The 23,880-nt window shown below is 42.6% G+C and overlaps 1 protein-coding gene across 2 annotated transcripts in view; it reads left to right on the forward strand.

Annotated features, from left to right (window-relative positions):
- Positions 1 to 23,880, forward strand: part of mapk14b (mitogen-activated protein kinase 14b) — a 30,960-nt gene that overhangs the window by 4,989 nt on the left and 2,091 nt on the right. The window contains exons 2-9 of one of the 2 annotated variants that reach the window (XM_072665633.1): positions 3,403 to 3,532; positions 8,980 to 9,038; positions 15,227 to 15,338; positions 15,970 to 15,999; positions 17,320 to 17,367; positions 17,629 to 17,743; positions 18,071 to 18,142; positions 22,322 to 22,401. In XM_072665633.1, coding sequence (XP_072521734.1) covers positions 3,403 to 3,532; positions 8,980 to 9,038; positions 15,227 to 15,338; positions 15,970 to 15,999; positions 17,320 to 17,367; positions 17,629 to 17,743; positions 18,071 to 18,142; positions 22,322 to 22,401 — 646 coding nt within the window. Of the gene's footprint in view, positions 1 to 3,402; positions 3,533 to 8,979; positions 9,039 to 15,226; positions 15,339 to 15,969; positions 16,000 to 17,319; positions 17,368 to 17,628; positions 17,744 to 18,070; positions 18,143 to 22,321; positions 22,402 to 23,055; positions 23,136 to 23,880 lie in introns of both variants that reach the window. The other variant, XM_072665632.1, reaches the window with a different exon arrangement.

A 23,880-nucleotide genomic window follows, 5' to 3' on the forward strand; every position in this document is an offset into this window, starting at 1 on the left:
TGACTCACACTTTCCAAACTGTTTTGTGCCTCCAATTACGAGTGCCGTAGGTCAAAGCCCAAATATACCGTGCTGTCTGACCATGGATACGTTTGCATGAACTAATTTAAAGGGAGCTCCAGTGATGTGTATAATTAAACCATTGAGATCATTGAGATGTAAACACAGTTGCTCAGAGTAGTTCATCTCGAAGGGCTTCGCTCTGGAGAAACGTACCAACGTACTCTGAATGGCTCGGTCTTGCTTTTCCGCACCACTTCTGCACCACTTTTCCACACCACTTTAGTGTAATGCTGGCCGACATCAGAGCTGGTACCCGGGTCATTGCTGCAAACGCATTGGCCATAACCTCCCAGCGTCGGTAGAATCACATGTGATAGGGGAGAGTACTAAGTGGGTTGGGTAGTAGGCTAAAATTGGGAAATTGGATAAAACAAACAGAATTTGTTAATTAAAAAAAGGTTCTGATGACTAAGGCACTGTCACTATGAACAGAGGTTCGAGTCCCGGTCATGCTGCTAGCCATCGGCAGCCGAGACCAGAGAGAGCACAATTGGCCTTGCTCTCTCCAGGGGCGCTTTTCTGCTGTGCTGGCCGTCGCTGGCCGTCGCTGGCCGTCGCTGGCTGTCTGCAGGCTGGTGGATTGAAGCCAACTTTGCGGCGCTTGCCTCCAGGCGCGTTGGTTGCCCGGCGATGTTGCATCAGCAGCAGTTTGAAAAATGAGGGGCTTGACTGCGCATGCATCAGAGGTTGGGTATGCTAGTCCGCCCTCACTGCTGTTGGGGGCATCGCGTGAGGGTGGTGGTGGTTATGAATAGGTTGGGTAATTGGCAGTCCAAATTGGGGGGAAAAATGGGTATAAAAAAAAAAAATTGGCTAAACGGCTAACCATTGCACGTCAAGGGGATCTTGCTGTGTTGTGTGACGCCCCATACATCATCCAGCACTAGGAATGTGTCCCACATCTTGGCGTCAGAACAGGAATTATACGAAACTTGCTTTTGCCTCAGATGCTGAAAGTAGTTATCTGCTGTTAGTGGCACGCCCTGGAGGGAGCGGGGTTGTTGGAGTGGGATTTGGCCTTGCAGCGAGTCCGCTCTGAGTCACACTTAAAGTCTTATGTAAGATATAAAGAGAAACGTTAGGCAGCAGGATTCAGCACTCCAGAGTCCACAGCTTTCGCTGCTGCTCTCTCTGCAGGCGGTTTGGGTGCGGAAATGTATGTTCGTCTGTTGCATTCCAATAAACCCTATCAGCCTTGCCACTAATGGAAGGCTTGCATCCTCTGTAGGCGGTTCGGGTGTGGAAACGAGTAATGTGTCTATTGCATTCCAGTAAGCGTTGTCAGTCTTGCCACTAACTGAAGATGTGCCTCTTTTGTTGCACTCTGCCACGCCGCTGTGTGCATGTTTGTGCAGTAACCTCATTTCTTGTTTACTGGCCTTCTGCTTTAGTTTCTTAGGAAATGCCGTATTTGAAATCTGATCAGCCTCAATTGCTTAAACGTGCTCAACTATGCCACTGTGCAGGACATTCATGGTAGTTCTTTGGGCTCAGCAGTGTTCTTCATAGCTTTAAGGACTTTAAGGTAAACTGCTAGCAGGCAAACTCCCTTCTCTTATCAGGTCTTGCGGTTTCGTCCCCAGTACTTTCCTTCCCAGTGGCCTATTGTGTATATGCATGGTTATCTGTCTTAGCAGACACTGTGGTGAGGAGCGTTCTTTGGGGAATGCTAATGGCGCGTGTGCTTTTGTCTCCCTCCGCCTGTAAGAAGTGGCCTAGTTGCACTTCCTGGAAACTCTATTCACTCGCAGTTTGACCACACCAGCCCTAACTGCTATGGTTACTGCAGAGCCATTGTTCTGAAAGATCACCGATCTTTCAGGGGGAGTTGGGTTGGGGGGAGTTGGGTTGGGGGAGTGGGTGGGGTCAGTGGGATAGGTTTGCTTTGCCTGAACTTTTCTTAAAGGGCTCATATATATAAACTTTCAGAATATAGCATTCACTCAGCAGTGCAGACAAATCTCGACTGCCTGTTTTTGAATGTGTTCGCCCCTCCAAAAAAACCAAAACCTTAAAAACGACACTCGGCCTACAGCAGTTTAACTTCTACACTTAAAAATAGAAGATTTTTTTCAGCCTGGTCAGCTCATTTGAATAAAGCACAAATTCACTGTTCATCAGAACTAATATCTAATCTAATATCCATCACAAGGGCACAGCAATAAGAACAGCCTATTGGAAAATAAAAACATTGAAAGATGATCATGTAAAGTGAATTCGGACTGTTTCTGGCTCACAGAACCACAATAATGGCACAAAATAAAATACGAGACATTTGGGATATGAGCATTTAATGGGAATTGCTCTACTAGTGGCTGTGCCGCCGGGTCCCCCGGTGCTATTGGGATGGTACTGTGCTGAACAACATTTTGCTTAAAATGTTAAAAAGTTTTTCATCTTCACCTTCCTGCCTTTTGTAGATCAGTTCTTTAATAATTTAATTGTGTTCATTATTATTATTATTATTATTGTTATTATTATTATTATTATTCATCATTTTATTTATTCACAGTAACAGAAAGTTTGGTGAGGAGTGCCCAAACAAAGCCACTGCAAAAGTTAGTGGACACCTGTGTTTTCCAAATGTACTCAACAGAGCCACATGTTACAGCTGAGACCCATTCGATAACCAAAACTCCTCCCAGTTTGACTCAAACACTAGTAATAATTGCTTTCCAGGGAATTTGCATATTAAGTCGGATTTCAGTCTGGCTGACCGGAGAACCATTTGGCCATGGAGGGTCAATGTCTGTGGCTAAAATCTAATCAGAATACGATGCAGATACTGGTCACATGAAGTTACCAGGTGTAAACGGGGTCAGAAAGTTTGGATACTCCTCGTTAGGATGGGCTCTGATCAAGCCCTGATTATGTTCCTATCGAACTAGCAGCAGCAAGAGGCTCCGGAGCTCCTACAGGAGCCTTTCATTGTAAAGCATTGGCTGCACTTATGTAAGTCTTATATAAGGTGTAAAGTGGAACGCTAGAAAGCAAATGTACCCCTCGTTCTGCTGCAGCCTTTTTTCTGCAGGCGGTTTCTTCCAGTGTATTCCATTGACACTCGTCACTCTACTAAGCTGCCGCTGTCTTCATGTGATTACGTCACTTCTTGTTTACATGTGCTCTAATTTAGCTTCCTGTGGAAAAAGCTGCACTTTATTTGGTGCCTGATGATCTTACACAGTCTGATATCGGCGAGGCCTTTAAAAAGGGACCTGTCTTTCAGACCTTTCTGCTCTCCACTGTAATCAAAAAGTCCTGATGAAGCGTTTATTAATTGTTTGCTGTTCTAAACTGACAGTCCAGATAAGCGTACTGACGTCATGTTCTCCTCCGCAGCTCGGCGTATGACATCAAAACGGGGCTGAAGATCGCAGTGAAGAAGCTGTCCCGACCCTTCCAGTCCATCATCCATGCCAAGCGCACGTACAGAGAGCTCCGGCTGCTCAAACACATGAAGCACGAGAATGTGAGTGCCACTTCCTTACACTGACACCTGACCAGGCAAATAGATGCACCAATATCGGACATTGTGGGCTGAAGCTCATCTTCGGTTTTCTGCATGTACATACACTTTGCACAATAAGTCCCAATAGGTTCATGTTAATCTGCTCCAGACAGTCCTATTCTTTTGGCAGTGCTTCTCTTCAGGGACTAAACAAGCTGTGTGTGTGTGCATTTGCACATCTATGTCAGCAGTAAGTTCAACTTAAAGTAGCTCAATGCCTTTCATTAGAAGAAGTGTCCATAAATATTTGGACATATAATGTATCTGCTAATGCTGAAACCTGGAATAAATAAAAAAGTACATCATACAGGCAGTGTTAAGAGTTTAAAGGCTTATTTCTTTTGTTTTTTTTGCCTTTCATTTATTTAAGTAAATTAATTAATTAATAATTAATTAAATAGAATTATTAAAATCCTAAATAATATTAAGCTCAAATCCTCATTTTATTAACAGTTAAATAACTCTCCATGGTTAAACACTGGCTATATAATAACTGAATTATCTAAAATGATCCAAGTTATGGCCATGGCTGTTGGGGTTGCCAGGTTGAGTATAAATCCCCACCCCAAACTTTGCTTTAAGGTTGCCCACCGAAAGTCAAAATGACCAAATTCTCCACCCAAAAAAAGTAGTTGATCATTCGTAGCTTGTTTTGTGTCCAGGGTTGTGGATGGGAGTCTTGCTTCCTCTCCAGGTTTCTTCCTCTTGCTCTAAAGGGGTTTTGCCTTGAACTTGAACTCTTTCGTTTTAACTGCAGTTATGAAGCTACAAGTACAAAAAATCCCCACCCTAAACACCCTTGTAGCCTCTTGTAGCTCCAGTGCTAAACTGAAGATCCCTTAGAGCCTCATTTGTTGCTGCATTTTCAGCTGATCCATCGTTTAAATATGGTTCAAATTAGGGACGAAAAACTGGCTTTTGCTTTCATGCTGGAGAGCCAGCATCTCGCGCCTGTGGTTGTCTCGAGGCTGGCTCATGAGTTTCATGAGTGTCCCTAAGCTAGTTCCCATACACGGCCCTGCCTGTGTTGTCCAACCTCTGCTGACCTTCTTGTGATGCTACCCTTGGCCTGTAGTGTTCATTGTCCCTGCACGCTACACTACGAGTGTTCTCCACCTTTTAATAAGCAGACGGAAAGCAAACCTCCTCGGTCTGAGCGAGCATCGGGCCTGAGTCTGGGGTGACGGGCGTCTCTCAGTTGTGAAACACTATCGATCGCTATCTCTAGCTTTGCAAGTAATGAGTGTGATCTTGCACTTTACAGTTTGATGTGCAACTTGACACGTGTCTGTGTGTGTGTAAGAGTGTGTGTGTGTGTGTGTGTGTGTGTGTGTGTGTAAGAGTGTGTGTGTGTGTGCTGTAACAAGGTTCAGAGGGCTTTTTGATTAAAATGTAAAAAACCCAGAAGTTCCTGTCTCCACTGTTTGTTGGTGTTTGGTTAGAGATATCGACGGTGTGGGTCTCTCCTCAGATTTTGCTGGTTTATTCATTTGGCTGTGTGTGAAGGGCCGAGCTGGAAGAGATTTGTGTGAGACGACAGGGCTGAAAGACTAATGCTTCACTTAATTTGACATTTATGGCCTTTCACAGACGCTTCTATCCAGAACAACTTGCAGTTTAATGAAGTTTGAGGGGATAGGAGGTGTATAAACGACATGCTCCATGATTAAACATAATGGGGAACCAACAGTGGTTCTTCTATTGCATCACCCAAAGAACCATTTGTAGCACCTGTATTTATAAGAGTGCAGAGCTCTTAGCCTGTTGTGATTAGGGCATTGCCAGCACTGTGGAGGCACGCTGTAAACCACACCTACAAGGCAGTTCTTTTCGAATGATAAAATGGCCATTTGATAAAGTCTTCTGAGTAACTTTGTGAAGATGGGATAGAGGAGGGTGAGTCAACTGCCATCAGACAGAGTTCAGATCCCTCCTCTCCCCCAAACTCAGCAAAGTAGTTCACAGTAGCGTAGTGTTGCAGCGGTATGAGATTACAACAGTAGGACAGATAACCAGTGATGAACAGTATGGTAACACAGTATACAGAATCTCACAGTCCTTCATCTTATTATTAATAATAAAATTAAATATTCATATAATGTTATTATAATATAATATAAATATAATAATTATTATCTGATACAATTACCCTTAAAGGATTGAAAACCTTTTTTTTTCCAATTTGATCGAACTAATTATTTACTACAATATTTTAGTTAATTTATATAGCATTATAAATATTTATCTATTTTAATATGAAAGTATATGTAATAAATAAGACAGTGTAAAATAAATAACTACTGATTCATTTTATTTTAGATGGATATGTTGATTAATTTCTCCATAAATCAGTTGACTGGTTTACACATTTTTTTTTTTTCAGATTGGAAAATTTATTAAATATAAGAATATTCTAATAGAAAGTTTAGGTCAGATTCATGATATTTTTAAATATATGTGCAGATTTGTTCACAGCTCTGCTCTTATAATGATTAATCCCACTGTTCTCACAAACTGAACAAATCTCACATAGGAAACCACTGGCGAACCTTAGAATCTTCATGAAAACCAGCGTTTTCAGCATAGATAAGGCCTATTGACCCCCCCCCATGTTGCCAGACCATGCTACAGCATATTATTCATTATTAATAAGTTTTAATGTCTGATAGAAATGCTCCCAACATTATTTAATTTATTTTCTAAATGTTAAGCTCAGTACTATTAATATTATTTACTTTATATTAAAGGTAAAATCTGACAAAGTAACTACTGTTGTATTCCCAGCCTGGTAAGTCTTGCACTGTGAAGTGTATTATGTTGTGATCAGATCAAACGTGACTGCAAAATAATCCTGACATCTGACCTGATATTTTGTGCTGATAGTGCAGAAGTGTGCAATATGCAAATGAGCGTTTACCGTGCAGTGAATGTTTTTGAAATGCTGTACTGCGCACTGTGAGCATCCTGACCAATCACTGGTGTTTGTTGTGTGTTGAGATGAGGCAAGGCTTTCCCATGATTCAGGAAACTCACATTAAGTGTGTCAGAAATGCAGGCCGGCTCTGAACCTTCTGAACTTTCTACTGTACCTGGTACCGTATTGGGCATTGGGTGGTATCGGAGTATTGTAGCGGCTGTGGCTAAATTATACATTATACTTCCTATATGCAATATGCAATTCCTAATTATGTTCCTGTCATAATTCAGTCTAATCACACGCTGTTCATTGCTATAAACGTTTGAAATCCACGGTTTGAATGGAATTCCTCTGTGTGAAAGAACCCCTCCCTCTTGGAAGTTTGCATACAGCCACCACTGAGGAGGAGTCAAGAGACTAGGGGCATTTTCACCCTTGCCCCGAATGAATAAGCCCGCTCCCAGGACCGATTCTGGACTCGTTTGGGGGAGGGGCTCATTATCACTGGTTTGCTTTCACACAGAAGAATTCCATTCGAACCGTGGATCATTTACGCAATTTCAAATGTCACAATTTTTGCTAAATAGTCGGACCTACTGGTCCTAAACTGCTTCTAGGCTGGAAGAAGTTGTTGTTGCAGAGTGCGATGAGTAATGAAGCTATTGCCCAGAAGTGAGCAGGCCTGAGGGTTTCCTGAGTAACTTGTGTTTTATTGCAAAGCTGAAAAGAAGCCCTTAAATTATTTATTTATTTATTTATTTATTTTATTTTAGTTTTTTTCCCCTTTCCCCTCCTTTCCTTTTGGCCATGGTCCGCCACTCTCTAGCGTTGGCGTTTGTGCGTGGGTGAAACTCAGTGGCGGGTCTCACTGTACACATGCATACACACAAAGAGGCTTACACACACTACAGCTACTCAGTTTCACTTCCTGCTTGCCTGTTTTATTTTTTTCCCCCTTTTTTTGTCAGAAACTGGTGTTTACTTGCTGCCACTCGAATCCCTGAACAGGGTGTCCTTGTCAAAAATTGATTCTTACGTTTTCCCCAACGACCTCCCTCTGCGCTACACGCTAGGAGCTGATTCACTTGTGAGCTGATTGCCGACTGAACGGTGTAACACGAGTAAATATGGGGGGGTGGGGGGGGGTAGTAGAGTAGAGTAGAGGAGTAGAGCTCAGTGACTAGGCCTCTATGCAATGGCCTGAGTCATAGAGTGGGGTTTCCCCATAGACAAACATACAAACGTCCACACACAGGCTTATCCTGAAAGGCTCGGCAGCCGGTGGGGTGACACAGGACTGAAGGTGTTCCACAGCTGCAGTCCATTCATCACGTCGACCGTACTGAACCACCACTGCTGCTGTTTGATGGTGCTAAAGCTGACGCCCACACGAAGCGCATCGCTGCCAGATTGCACTTTAACACGAACGCTTCCTCTTTGAGTATTGTTCATATGATGGTGAATGCCACGAGGCCGGGAGTGAGGGTGGGAGAATGAAGCTGATCGTGACTAATCACAGAAACCTCAGAGACTATTTCAGACCGTCAGCTTTTTACATTCTGGTGGAATTCTGCAGATTTCTCAGCCATAACCCTGCTGATAAGAGCTTCGGAAGTCCTGTAGATGTCTGCGTTAACGACTCCTAAAATGGGATCGGATCTCCGTCTTGGTCATACTGATAATGAAATACACTCATTTCTTATGTGTGCTCAAGCAGAGCACACTTTGCTGTGTCTGTGTTGAACACATCAAGGTCATTCGAGGACAAATCCTAATATTTATTAACTAGTGGAACATCTCGTCTTGGCAGTAACCTCAACCGGACGCTTTCTGGTCAGTTCCACACAGTGCTACTTGGGTTCATTCCTGAATCCTGGGCTAGAACATGTGTTCCAGCAGTTCTAGGGAACATCTACACTCTTAAGAATGAATTTGTGCTAAATGGTTCGAATGGTTCCTTAAGCACTGCCATAGAAGAACCAGGCCTGGCTCCATAAAAAGAACCTTGTTCTACGATAGAGATGTGCAATTGAGAAGAATCTTTTAAACTGACCCTTAAAAAGGTTCCAACATTTCTTTATGCCCCATTGAATGTACAGTCTTGTGCAAACGTTTGGGCGCCCCTGGTCAAGTGACTTATTTTCTTGATTTTCTAAGTGAAAATAGTCCTATCCTAAAAGTATCTAACAATTTCTATACTTTTATTTTAAACATAAATATTATATAATATATTATATAACATGCGCCATCACTTTTGCATGTGCCATTTATTTATTTATTTATTTATTTATTTGTTTGTGACATTTTAAAGTAAAATAACCGTAGTTGTGCTTCAGAATGTGCAGAAATGTGTCACCAGGGGTGGCCAAACTTTTGCCCAGCTCTATATATAGGTTCAGTTTCCAGCACCAGTGTAATCATGTGTGCAGCTTATTGTTCCAGAACGTAAGTATTGATGTGTTAATGGTGATTTTCTGTGTGTGTGTTTCAGGTGATCGGCCTTTTGGATGTGTTCACGCCTGCCACCAACCTGGAGGAATTCAATGACGTGTGAGTAAATTAATTCTTGTCTGCTTTTCAGTTTGTGTTGTTGTTACAACAGGAAGCCAAAAAAAACAAAAAAAAAACCTGCGCCGCTTTGTGAGAGCAAGCATGCGAGCCATGTCCTAAGTGCAGCTCCCAGGCGAATGTGCTTTTGTACAGTAATACTCTTCATCTTAAATGAGGCCGTCGGTGCTGCAGAGCTGTAATTGTCTGCAGCAGCCGCAGAAGTTCGCAAGCGTCTGCAAACCCGTTCCCTCATTCCTTCACGCCAGGTCTTGTGCTTCAGCTGGCGGGCCTGCAGTGGCTTTTCGGTAGTGAGCATAAGTGCTCAGGCAAGATGTTTAGAGAGTTGTAATGCACACGTTTAGCTGAAAACAGCAATTATACTGCTTGACTGACCGCTCTCCACTCTACTGATGCACTGATGCACCACTTAAATGAAGGTAGGCTTAACTACATGCTGTTTAAGGTCAGATGTTTGTGCATTTCTGCTTATACACTATCTATACACTACTAGGACTGGCCAATTAATCCAAACTGACATTCAGAACCTATACTCGACGTAATCATACCCATTACTGCTCTGTAATTCTGGTCATACTCTCCCTGTGGTGTGTGTTCCTGTACTGTCCCCTTAAAAACGTACTACTGCCTGTGTAGTCACGTGACTCTGCCCTGTCCAGGCTGCAACATGGAAACAACATGGAGGAGAACTCGAACACTGAGGGATCTTAAGCAACGCAAGCAGTCATATTGCCCAGTACTATACACTACCTTTTACAAGTTAACCTTAATTTGTCATATTAATTATAATATCTGAAATATAATATAATATGATTATGATGGGGGGGGGGTATATTTGGACATATAGTGTAAATACTAAAAAAGGAACCCTGTTAATACATGCAGTTATGTTCAGTTAATGATTAGAGATTGTGTATATGAAGCTGATTGAGACTGAATATAAATGGTGTCTTTTTAGCTCTATATAAAGCTCTACCTTGGTGTAGAAGCCATTATGTCATGACCTAGTGCACTATATAAGCAGTAGGGAGGCATTTGAGAGGCAGTATTTATCTGATTTGTCAGCATTCTCTGGTTTCATATTGCCTCAGGGAGCAGTAGCTGCTTCTCTTCTGGTAGGTTCGTTTTTAGTCATCTGTGTCTCGCAAGCCCCAAAAAAATAGCAGGGAGTGAAATTTCTACGTGGTTTGGATGGCATGTGTCTCTGGTACGGTTAGTAAACCAGTTTTTCAGTTTTCATTGTTTCCTTATGAAACAGTTCCACTCTGCCGACGTCTGAACCAACGATGTCCGTGGCTCATTTCTACTATGCAGCTCAGGCTTAGATTTATTGTATTTCTAATGTTACCCAAGGCCAATTACCCAAACTCTACTGGTGTGAACTCTCCCTATCAGTAGTAGGGTGAAGACAGGGAGGAAAGCACCAGACCCCCCCCCCCCCCCACTCTCCAATACAACATCTAGTCGTGTGATGTGGGAAGAAAGGGCAATCAACCCACCCCTGAAAGAGCAAGGCCAATTGTGCTCTCTCAGACTCCGGCTGCTGATGGCAAGCAGCATGACCCGGAATTCGATCCTATGGTCATAGCTCCTCAGTCTGCTGGACTGCTCAGAGCCTCCCAGCTCAGGCTCGGTATAGCTGGATATTCCCTGCTGCACTGGACGGGACTGTGACGTCCGTAATTAGTACAGTACTAATGTATTTCATAGATACACTGATACACACATGCTCCCCCTCTTTCACTCTGCTTTCTCAACTCCGTAAGAAGAGCTCAGGGTTTATCATAGGGGGCTATGAGATCACTGCAGGCAGGTTGCGATGGGATGCAAGCAGTGGTGCGCATATGTGTGTGTGTGTGTGCTTGGTTACCGGGCAGAACGACAGGAGGAGGTCCGTTTTGGGGAGAGGAAAGACGAATCATAGCTGACAGGAAGTCAACTTGCTTGGCACTTGGCAGTGATGACTCAGGCTGGTACTCTTCAGTTATTGTGTGTGTCTGTGTGTCTGGCTGCATTCCCCACCTCTACATGTGTGGGCGGGGGGCTTATGAGACTAACGTGGCCCATTTATTCACCCCCCCCCCTTCCCCACCACTCCGCTTTTTCATGTGCTTGCCGATAATCTGTTTTTGCCACTCATGTGGAATCAGAGCTAAAGTGACTGTGTCCTGAGCCCAGTGTGTGTCTCTGCCGTGTGACGGCCTTAAGGGGAGTCTGAACACCATGGCCGGACACGTGCTGGGAATATCCACAGTTACTATAGCAACAGATCTTCATCCCTCCTCTGCGATATTATTTCAGATGTGCAGTAGCCCTCCTCGTACAGCTTCTCTGTGGCTCTGTTAGCTGCTGCACTAAACAACAACAGACAGACAGACATAGAGGCAGACAGCCGAGTGTAGGACGAACATGATGAATGGCATCACAGTTTGCTTTTCTGAGCATAGCATGAGCGTCATACGTCTGGATCACTGAACAAGCGCGTAGAAGACTGATTTAGACCAGTTGACCAGTATATAGTAACTACATGAACTGCATAGTAACAAGTAGCTGATTGGATGTCAGCCCTTATGCCATTATTTTATGTTGTTCTATTTTATTTTATTTTTTTGGACAAATTTAATGCTAACCATGTATTTGTACCAATACTATTTTTTAACAAATGTCAAATTTGATAGAAAAAAATATATTCCACATCATTTTGGACCTTTTCCAGTGGCCTGTTCGTCATTACAATTGGACACAATGTATTTTCATATCTCACACGTCATTATCGTATATAGGAGAAGACAACATATCCTTTAAATGCAAGTTAAAGTAAAATAAATTTAATCCAAGTCATTTAGAGCATTTAATATATAAAAATATCGGGAAATCATTTTACTTCCAAGCACACGCCCTGCAGGCAGTTATAGCCCCAGCATCCTCGTGCAGCGCCATCTGCAGGAGCCTGAAGGTACAAACACCTTAAACATGAAAGGTGACGAATGCAATCAAATTCTCATTACATCCTCCTCCAAAATCTAGAAAAAAGTGAAATCTTTTGGGACAGTAGAGACAGTTACTCCAGCAAAAGCAGGATAATCATAACTTTGCCTTTAGAGAAAACAATGAATGAGCAGGTGTCCGAATACTTTTGTCCATATGGAGTAAATTTCATATACATTTTCCCTGCTTCAAAAAATTACATATTTATAAATGGTGTGTGTGTGTGGCACAAAGAATGCAGACCACTACTCTGCAGACACTCCCCACTTCTGACACATAGCACTCCAGGAGCCTTTGCGGTTTCAGAAATCCTCTGACCCAGTTGTTCATCCTTCTTGAACTGTATTCCAGCTTGTTTGCAATCCTCATAAAAACTAAACGCAGTAAAACATTGCTGTGTACTGTAAAAAGAAATGTCCAAATATTTTTGCCCTGTCACTTGCCCTTAGTGCAGAGCTGGCTGCTTTGCCTTGTTGAAGGATATTTATTCCCTCTCTCAAAGCACAGCGCTGCTGTGTGTTTTTAGGACACGGGGGGAAAAATTCCAGGCAAAGAACATCGGAAATTCCCACTTGGGAATTTATTGGAAATTGTCTAAAAATACCCAGTGCAGAGCTCGCCAGAATTTTTTTCAAGTTATGTCCTTTTTTTTTTTTTTTTTTTTTTTTGAGCTTTGTGTTTTTGTCTGTCCACCCAGCCCAGTAATCACAAACACACCACACACACTGCCCTCTGTAAATGATTTGCTGCCCAGTACGCCACCCGAGCAGACTGCCCCCCCCCTTCTTCTTTTAGTTCAGTAGGGTGAAGACCAGCTGAGGTCACAAGCACAGAGATGGACACGCACATCTGCACACACACACACACACTCTGCACACACAAGTCTTTCTACAGTCTCAGCTGACTACTTGAATAATAATGCCCAGCCTGTAATGTACATATGAAATATTGATTATGTCCAGTATGTATTTTATATATATGTAACTACTATAACTATTATAATTGATATTACTATTATGTGTAAAAGTACTGTCTAGCACATACTATTTATGTATATGTAATTATAATAATATTCAGAATGTATTATAAATATGCATGTACCTACATGTAATAATGCTCCACATTATTCCATCTCAGAATAATATACACTATTACTGGGGGGTTACATTTACTGCATTTAGCAGACGCTCTAAGCTTAGACTCTACTAAACACGTCAATATGGAGACCATAGTACTCCACAGTACAATACACTTCGCCCAAGTACTCTCAGAAGAGGAGGGTCTTCAGTCTGGGTTTGAGGACAGTGAGTGTTGGACTCTGCTGTTCGGACCCCCAGGGGAAGTTCGTTCCACCACTTCGATGCAGGACAGAAAAAAGTCTGGATGCTCGTCTTCCGCGGATCTTAAAGGATGGCGGGTCGAGGCAAGCCGTACTTGAAGCTGGAAGGGCTCTTGGTGCAGATCAACTTTTGACCATCACCATCAAGTACGGCGGGGCTGGCTGGACCGGTCTTGGCTTTGTAGGCCAGCATCAGTGTTTTGAATCTGATGCGGGCAGCAGCTACAGGATGCCAGCAGAGGAGTGACATGGATCAGACGGCTGGTGTTGGGAGGAACAGAAAGGCGGAATGGGAGACCGGTTCTGAAGTCTTTGCAAGTCTTTGGACTTGTAGCTGGCTATCTAGGCTTAGATAAGTTAGCTCGCAGAGTGTGTTCCAGCTAACTGAGGCTCAAATCACCTGTTTGGAGGACAAAGCCTCATATCTAAGAGCACGGAGTCGAGTGAACGGTCCTTCAGGCTCATTTAGTAGACTGGATTATCCAGGTTTGCTTGGTCTGCCCTACAGCGGGCACCTGTTTTCAGAGCATCAGGCAATCAGTGAGCACCAGCAGCGCCCCCTACCCTGTGGCTCTCTGAAATCCACATGGGGGAGTATGCGTAGTCGGCCGTGTACTAGAACAGGAACAGGAACAGGAACCTCTGGACACATCGATGCATCATTTTGAGACACCGTCAACATTATTAAAGACAGCAGTGTGTGGTATTACCGTTATACCGTCCAAACCTATGCCTAGATTGAATATGCACAGTATTTACAACCCTGTCCGGTATGTGTTTTATATACTGGTACTTATGTGCACTACTAATAATGCCCTGTGTATATATCCTAAATGTCCTATAATGACTGCATGCATTATATATGATGTGTGTATGTTTATAGTTTTGTACACACACACACACACACACACACACATACATATATATATTATATTATACTGTCTGGTATTTATTGTATATATCTAAATACAAATGTGTTATAGTGCTGTCCTATATGTTTGAGCGCATGCTCACGCACTGGAATTGTAGAGGGCTATTCTGCATGCCACTTTTACTCGCGTACCCATGAGAAGCATGGAGACCTGAGATAAGAATACTCTTTATAAATATCCCTGCACAGCTAGTCAAAGAGGGGCAATGGGGATAAGTGTAGGGCCAAATTTAGCAAGACATATTTATAGTGTGTGTGTGTATGTGTGTTTGTGTGTGTGTGTGTGCATGTGCATGCTAGCCACATCCCCTCTGCAGAACTGCTACACTTAATGGAAAGCATTTTGCAGGCTACTTTTGAGAAGGCCGAGCTTTCTTAATTGTTTAGGTTGGAGCACTTGTGGTCGGGTCAGTGTTGGGAGATGCTCAGATTCCTTCCACAGAACACCGTAGTTAAATACCACTGGCACTAGGCCAGCAGCGTTATACTGCACCCTGCCGGGGCTATGCAGGTAATGGGCTCTGCGAGATGCAAGCTTAGGCCCAGCTCCCGCCTCTTTTAGCCCGTTTGTCACTGTGAGTGCAGCAGGAAGGGTGCTTTATGGCTTCTTCTTCCTCCTGGAAGACGAGTGACTTGAATTTTGCCAGATGTTTGATTTACATTGCATGCATGCATAAATAAATAAATAAATAAATGCAATGTAAATCAAACATCTGCCAATTTTTTTATTTTTTATATTGTTATTATATGGTATATGAGATTGTTATTACGTCGTTACACGTAGAACGTGTATTATGTCTACTTTCAATTTCCATGCAGTGTTAAAACTTGTTTTTAATGATGGGTCTCAGAAGCCAGGTTAATAGTTGTTTGGTCCGTTGCCGAGTCATTTTGGTTTTTCTTGACTACCAGGTACCTGGTGACTCACCTAATGGGCGCTGACCTCAACAACATTGTTAAATGTCAGAAGCTGACGGACGACCATGTGCAGTTCCTCATCTATCAGATTTTACGAGGCCTCAAGGTTGGTTTTCTGTTCCTAAATCCGTTCTAAATGATAATCAGGGCTCAGCCTCTGTAACCCTGAAACCAGTCATCAGGCCTTATCTTTCACTTCCAGCACATAAAGATACAACGATGATGATGTGTTCGCATTTCATTCACTGCAGGTCACTTGCCTGTTGATGATCTGGAGACCTTTCCCGCCAGCTGGCTGTAATAGTCGCTCCCCGATTGTGTCGAGTAGATCAGTTCGATTAAACTGGGGTTAGAACTGATTGAATTGGCTGATTATAGGCTCTGTTAATTACTAAAGTCAGTACTACATGTATAACTAGTATCAAAATAGCTGTGCGCTCGGTCAGTTACTTCCTGGTTAGGTATGGAGTAGCCGGTACAGTATAGCCAGTTCTGTCTCTATCACACAGTATCACTACCAGTGCTCAGATCAGACTCTCTACATGTATTACATCTACAGGTATTGCAGGTACATGTAGAACCATGGTGGTTCTAAGCAGTGGTTTCTCGTTACTGCCAATGCTGTTGCTATAATAAAAATACAATAACATGTACAGTGTGGTAGAGTCATTTTAGCTTATGACCGAGAATCCTTTCACTGAAGTGAATCTGATCGATCTGTCCTTTTCTCCCTCTAGTACATTCACTCAGCGGACATCATCCACAGAGTAAGTCGGCCATGCTGTTTATTTTCCCCTTTCTCCTAATCGTCCTGTCTGTGTCTCTCTCCGCTCCTGCTAACATAATGAGGGTGCAGTGGCCCGGTCTCCTCAATGCTAGAGTGGTTATCATAACGTCCTTCCATTAATGGAGGGCTTGGTTGATTTTTGTCATTAGTCTGGTGTGTGAGTTTTATTGCTGTCGTTGAGGCTTTGTAAGATTTGTGGGTTCAGGAAGTGCGTCTGGCATCACTGGCTCTGGAAGCAAGCCTTTATGGTCCAGAAACAAGGAAACGTCAGCTGTTTAGGAAAAGCTTTGACTTTTATTAGCAGGTCTAAAATGAGATACTCTCTATCTCGTGTGTGTGTGTGTGTGTGTGTGTGTGTGTGTATATATATATATATATATATATATATATATATATATATATATATATATATATATATATATATATATATATATATATAGCTGCCTGTCTGTCTGTCAGTCTTGTGCATGTAAATATGGTAATATGACTTACCATAAAGACGTTTTCTTAACAAGTGATCTGCACCACGTTTAGTTCTATCTGTTCAAGCAAGTTGGGGCACAATTAATACATTAGTGCATAACTAAAATGTATAAAGGTGCCAAAGATGCACTTATTAAATATTTTAATTTTTTTGATGTATAAATAGTAAGTATGTGACTTGATTGGGGCAAAAACTGCTTAAATGTGCTTTTACAAGCAAATTTACAACCCTGTTATTTTGCCTCAGAAAGAATTTCGTTTACATGCAGGCTTCATTGGAAAAAATTAACTCTCAGTTATAGTATTGCTGTGCTCTCTGCCTTTTTAAACAATTTGTAGTATTTTATTATTTTTTTTTAGCTTTGGTTCCATATTCTCTTAAAGTATCCTTTGCGCTTAGACTCGAAATGCTTTCGCTAATGTAGTAAAAAATGAGTTAAGTGAGCATTTATTTTGATATTGGCCTGTTTTTACAGCTCTTTTTTTGGTTATGCTTATCATTATTCAAGCAATACGCAGAGGAAAGTACAGGTTTCCGTTCTCTGGCATCTTAAAAAGTCCAAATTTGCCAATAAAAAAGCTTTTTACATCAAGTCTGTTACTAATACATCCAGTCCAGTGTTTATCCACCTGTTGTTGTTGTTGTTGTTGCTGTTTAGAGACTTTTTATAGTCTAAATTAAGTTTAAATTAAAGTAAAAATCATTTTCTAATACATGCAGTTCAGTGTTCTTAAGTATTTTGTCTGTCTCTTTGTCTTTCCATCTCTCCTCCATCCTCTGTTTGTGTGAGTAAAATATTTCTCTCTCCATCTGCAGGATCTGAAGCCTAGCAACCTGGCTGTAAATGAAGACTGTGAGCTTAAGGTCAGTCGGTGTGTCTGAGTGTGTGTTTTGTGTTTCATGTTGGCATGTCCCGGCCTCCCCTGCTGACCTTAAATGCTTCTCTTCCCACCTGTCCTGTTATTGTTTGTGCTGTAACTGCTAACCTGTGCTGACCAGCACTGTGTTTATAGTCCAGAAAACAGATGGTGAAATAGGGTCTCATTAAACGAGCAGGTAAGTCTCTCTGAGTTTATGACTGACCTCTCTCCCCCACCCCCTCCCCACACTACTCTCTGCGTGCAGATTCTGGACTTTGGGCTGGCGAGGCATACAGACGATGAGATGACGGGCTACGTCGCCACGCGATGGTACCGCGCCCCGGAGATCATGCTGAACTGGATGCACTACAACATGACAGGTCGGGATCAGCTGCACTGATCAACTGCAGCGGGGTTATAGGAGTGCACTTAATGCACTGCTCTGAAACCTGCACTTCTGGATTTATCATGATGGATTGTGCAGGTTCAATGATAAGAAGTCATTAAATTACAGTTAAATATGGGAAAGGTTATTTTTTAGACTTTAATACAGGAAATTCTGGATATTATAAATGAATTCTGTGCAGATTCTGTTCTTAAGGAGTCAAATACAGCTCTGTTCCACACTCTAAACACATGACTAATGTGTGTTTTGGACATTATTGGGTTTGTAAATGAAGTTATAAATGAATGCATTTGTGTTGCAGTGGACATCTGGTCCGTCGGCTGCATTATGGCTGAGCTTCTCACTGGACGGACCCTCTTCCCCGGCACTGACCGTATCCTTCTTCCATTAAACCTGTCTGCCGTTTTCAGGAATTGCTTTTCTAGAATTTTTCTCTTTTGAAAAAGTCTCAGTCAGGGGTGCCCGATCCTGCTCCTGCTAATCTCTACCGTCCTGCAGAGCTGAGCTCCGACCCTAATCTAACACACATGATCTAGAAAATCCATGAAGGCTTTAAGGGGCTTTGGCGTGTCTGGAAGCTCTCTAGGATGGAAGCTCTTCAGGACCTACTCCAATTGGTCTTGAAACTGATAAACGTGAAGCATCTGAAGCTTTTGCTCACATTCCAGCAATTTCCCAGCAAATTCAGCTGGGATTTGAGGCATCCAATAACAAGAAGTTCTGAAGGCCTCCAAGGACGACTTGTGTTCAACTTTGCCACAGGTCCTTCACAGAAGGGTGAATGAACTAATGTAATGCAGCCTCCTAGTGAGTCACAGTGCCCACTTCTGTTGACGACAACATGAACTTTGCTCATTTCTTTCCCAGCCTGGCTCAGCTAGCTCAGCTCAACTCCGCTCAGCTCTGCTTGGTCCACAGAGGCCGTGCCAGGAGTCCAGGGCCCTTTTAATAACCGCGTGGCCTTTGGAACAAACACACAAAATTACGACCCTGGCCTTTTCCAAGAGATGAAGCTTGGTGTGTGTGTGTGTGTGTGTGGGTGTGTGTGTGTGGTTCAAAGAAAACATCTGCAGAAGAATGTTTCCAGTTCATTTGATCCCACGTATGACCTCACGTCCCTTCAGCGGCTTCCTAGTGCATCAATCTCTACGTTTGTTCGCTAGTAGAGAGGCAGCAGAGTGTGTGTCCGTTCTGTTGGAGTCGGAGCATGAGCAGGTTTATGCTGATCTCCTTGTAAATAGATGAAATTACATTAGTCGGACCTCACTTGTTCTGTAGACTTGATTTGTGGCTCAGGCCTCTAAAAAGGGTGCTTGTTTGCTCAGATTATGCCCCTAAGCCTCATTCCACACATTAACGAGGCCTGTGCGTTCCAAGCATTTAGACGGTTTCCATGAACTGTGAGCAAGGAGGTATGTAAAGCCCATTCAGAACTTTTAGAAGGTACTTTTTATGGTGGGCTGCACTATTTATTTATTTATTTATTTATTTATGTGTGGTATAGTGCTTTACTGTTGTTGGCACATCAGCTGCACCAGCTGGTGGTTTCTCTGTTTTAGGTTTTAGTCATGACCCTTTCCCTCTGCTTTTAGCCCCTGTCCAGCTAACACTTCATACACTACACGCCTGCCATACACACACACATGGCTCTTTTAGGGTTTAGATAATCAGATACTGCTTCTAAGTGCTTGGAAACGCTGTGACTGGCATTGACTGGTTTGTAGCTGCTGCACGTTTCTCTAGATTACAGCCTTGCATCCTTGCAAGTAGTTGCAGCACAGATGCCAGCACTTTTTGGGCTTCTTCTCCACTTGACTTTATTAGCTACTTTCCATAAAATGACTTTTTTGCAGTCGAAAATGCTCTGTAACGTACACCATTCCTGCAAGAGCCTGGTTTTCCATGCCTTTAAAAAATTGCGTTCATTTTTTTTTCGTTATCTACTTTCTGGTATGTCTTAAATTCTATACCGTCCCTATAACCTATTTATCAGGCCATTTTAAATGAACATTCTTGATGATTTGATGTTAATTTCCATCAGAACCATTTAAGCAGGAGGTCCAGTTGGCCATATACAGCTGTTTGAGACTTCCCTTGGTCCTGAACAGGCTAGAAAATGATGGATTGTGACATTTAAGCCCTGGTTTGCTTTGGGTTCTTACTGGCGTATTTGCAGTCGAACCAAAAAGTGTCAGCAGGTCCTGCTTGATCCGTGCATCCATGCACCATCTAACCAGTGGGCGGGATTTAATGTGCAGCACCGCAGTCATGGCAAGTTGTTGGTTGAAGTGGGTGGGTAATATCGCTCATTGGGAGAAGCAGAGCTTGGGCGGATTGAACACTGGCCGCTTGTGGAAGCGGGCAGGAGTAAATAACCACATTCCTCATAATGTACGCTTGTTAATTCCTTGATTGCAGCGGAACGATGTTAATGCTAAAGCTGTAAAATGTAACGTTAGGAGGCTGCATCCCAACTCTCACACATCAACGCTAATGAACTCAGTTCTAATGACTGGATAGTTTTGAAACCCTGTGTAATGTGGTAGTGTGTGGTTTGGGACACAGCCCTGCTTCTCATCCTCTTCTAGCTGCATGATCGTCTGAACACAAACATCTTGTAACGTCACGTCCTGAGTTGGGTTCTTTCAGATGCCTTTGTTTCTTACGGTGTTCATACTTCAAATGAAGCGCACCAGAGGTCCTTTAGAAACAGGCCGAGACCCACCTGCTCAGGCGGTCTCAGTCGGCTTGTCTGATGGGCATCAGAGTTCGATAGGCAGCGTTCACACACTTACTCTCATGAGCTGCGCTAACAGAGCACTCGCACCGGGGTTCGTTGTAATCGCGCCAAAGCTGACACGTATAAACACCCTCTTAGGAAGACTGCAACCTTTTCTGGACATCTGTCTCTCTTTGAAAGAGCTGAAAAGTGGCAGCATTACTTTTAGAAACACTCTCTTCTCCTCTTTGGCCGATATACTGGTTGTGTTTGGCCGCCTCCCAAACCACACTTCTTCTATTCGGAGGCGGACTGCTGCCAAGCAAGATTAGCAAAAATCTTCTTCAGCCTGGGGTTATTACTAGATGTTATGTCACAGTTATAAACATCTTACTGTCACAAGGAAATATCCTATTATAAAATTGTGACGTTTTATAAAGGTTCGAGTATGTTATGTCGTAAAAACAACGGAAATAGCTTCTATAAAATATCTTGTTTTTTATGTCCGTGTCATAACTGTTGCCTACCAGAAAGGCTAGATTGTCATTTTTTACTTCATGCAGAAGCAAATTTTACTTCATGTTTGGCTTAAGTCACAATTATATTTTGGTGTGTGTGCATACAGATATATAATCATCTATAACTCCGATCCATTTCTACATATGGCTTCTTTCAGCCACTGTAAAAAAGCTGTACAGGGCTAGCATAGTAACCTTAGCTGAGCTCACCTGATCTCATCATTTGTTTGTTTACTAAAAGACTGGCTGCTTTTCTCGTGTAAATATTAAGTCACATGATCGACTGTGGCTTTCTGTGTCTCAGTATGGCTTTAACTGAAAAGTGTTGTGAGTGCATCCATTATAAACAAAGGTTTAGGATTTGTGGACATGTTAAACGGGCTTTACGTTATATTGAAAAAACGTTTAAAGTTCTTTAAAATCTGTAAAATCCACATTTTCTGTTAGCTAGTCTAATCTCTCGTCTCTAAAAGCCCTCTGCACAGTTTTGTAACTTCAGTTTCATGACATTTCATCCAATTCTGAAGAACATATGTAGCAGAAACACTGCTTTTTCTCATAATTAAGACTTACTTGGTCTTTACAATATTATCTCATGATAACAAGATTCGTTTCTTTTAAAAACTAATAGTTTAATTTATAATTATGACAAGATCTCATTTATATGTGAAAGAAAAAAAAGTTTATAAATTTATAAATTTTTTAAGCATTAAAAACATTTTGTTATTTATTTTTTGTTTGAAATGGAAATGTAGCTACTGCCTCTTGTACACACTGCTCAGAGCATCCTTTGTCTCAGCTGCTCATCTGCTTGGCCTCGCATCAGCAGCCTGTTGCGGATTCACACTAACGCACTGGCATGTGTTTGGTTTAACCCCCAACATCTACACTATGTAGTCATGAGTACTCTTGGCTAAGTAGTTTGGTTCTCCGGCACATCTGTAAGGTTGCAATATCTACCATATTGAATAGCCAGACACAAGCTAACGAGCTCTATTCTATTCATCCGTCTAGACCTAGACGTGTCTCTGTAGTGAAGAAGTGAATAATCTGTATTGGGTTAATTAATCCAGTTATTAAATGTGCATTTTTTATAATCCAGTTTTTAATGCAGCGTTGATCAGATGAGCTGGGTTTTCTATTTCCTGTGACTGAGGTGAACGTCCTTGTGGTCATATTTTATGTATGTAGGTGCATTATTTTTTGTTTGTTTGTTTTAGCTCATCAGCCTCCTTTGGTCTCAGTTTTGTTTCTGCAGCCCCCGCTTCCATAGCCCATCCCACTCCCTACGTTTTCCTTTATGTTGCTCATGAAGATATTGATCAGTTGAAGCTTATCATGCTGCTCGTCGGAACCCCAGGGCCCGAGCTCTTGATGAAAATATCTTCAGAGTCTGTGAGTTTTTTTGTTCGTTTGTTTTCCTCAGTTCTGCCTGAGTGTCGCGATCCACTCTGATCGCTGCGTTTGCTGCAGCCGCAATTCACCAAGAGCTTTCGCAGCATGACTTCAGTCTTCAGCCTTTTTTTTTCCCCCATTCCCTTCCCTTCTCATTGGCATGAATCATTGTTGTCTCCTAGTTGGGTCACGTAATTGCTAGGTAGAACGCTTCCACACGGTCACTCCTGGGTTCTAACACTTAGATAGACGGCTAATCGTTTGAAAAAAGGGGGCTAGCCCGCTAGCTGGAGTCACTTTCACGTTGCTGCGTGAAGGTCAGCGATGCTCTTCACTTTTGTCGCTCATCATCCTTTAATCCTTCTGTCCATCTATTGTTTTTCGCTTCTGGATTAATTCATGTTGGCATTTTAAGTATGTGTGTGTGTGTGTGTGTGTGTGTGTGTGTGTGTGTTACATCGCATGACTGACCTAAGCTCCTCCTTTCCCCCATGATGTCATGATTTCCTTATGTTTTCCGCTCCCTCAAAAGTGGTGTGTTCTCCCTGTCCCGGCATGAAAAAGGTAACGGGTTCGGTGGGTTTAGGAAGCATTTTGTCGCGGATGATGTCGAACTGTATTGTCATTGTAAGCCCCTTGACCTGGGTGCCTAAGATATAAACCAGCTTCAGCAGATAATGCGCCTGACTGGAACTCCTCCAGCCTCACTAATAAGCAGGATGCCCAGCCACGAGGTGAGCAAGGACCATCATAGTCCATCCACACATGTATTTAAAGCGACAGTTTGGCAAATACATACATAAGTAATCATCAAATTTCCTCTTAACCTGAATGCAGTCTCTTAGGGCATTTGGTGTCAGAACTTTGCGCTGTTCCCTTTTGCTACAAAGTTCATGCAAATGTGGAATAACTGAAGCATATATCCCACCAATAGCATACGTGCTTATGTGGCTTCTGATACAATATAAGTGGACTAAAGTATGGAAAGGGTAGAAACTGGTACTGTTTGCAGTAGGGATGTCCCGATCCTGGCATTTAGATCCTAGTATGTAGGGGGCAGATCCTGGCATTTTTTAACAGATCAGGTATCTGCTTTTAAGGTTCCGATCCACCTTCGATTTAGGTTTACTGTAGCTGTACTGGCTTCTTCTAGGCCCCATTAATAGACATGATCCTGAGCTGCTGCAGATGAACTTCTAATTGCTTTTAAAAAATGACCCTAGACCGAGTTCATCTGTGACGTTATTTCAGTGAGGAATCAAACAGAGCTTTATCTGAACTGATGTGTGGCGATGTTACCAGTTAGCAGCTAAAACAGAAGCGAAAGCTGGTTCTAATGCTAACTCTCCATCCCACCTTAAATATTGCTGCAGCTACAGTGAGTGCATCTCAACAGCTGAGAGGAACTGCTGCCTTATTTAAGGTGGAGCGGAAAGTTCGGGGAAGAGGAAAATTTAGCTTAGCGTTAGCTCAGAGCCT

This window comes from Salminus brasiliensis, chromosome 21, assembly GCF_030463535.1.
Source record: "Salminus brasiliensis chromosome 21, fSalBra1.hap2, whole genome shotgun sequence".
NCBI lineage: Eukaryota > Metazoa > Chordata > Actinopteri > Characiformes > Bryconidae > Salminus > Salminus brasiliensis.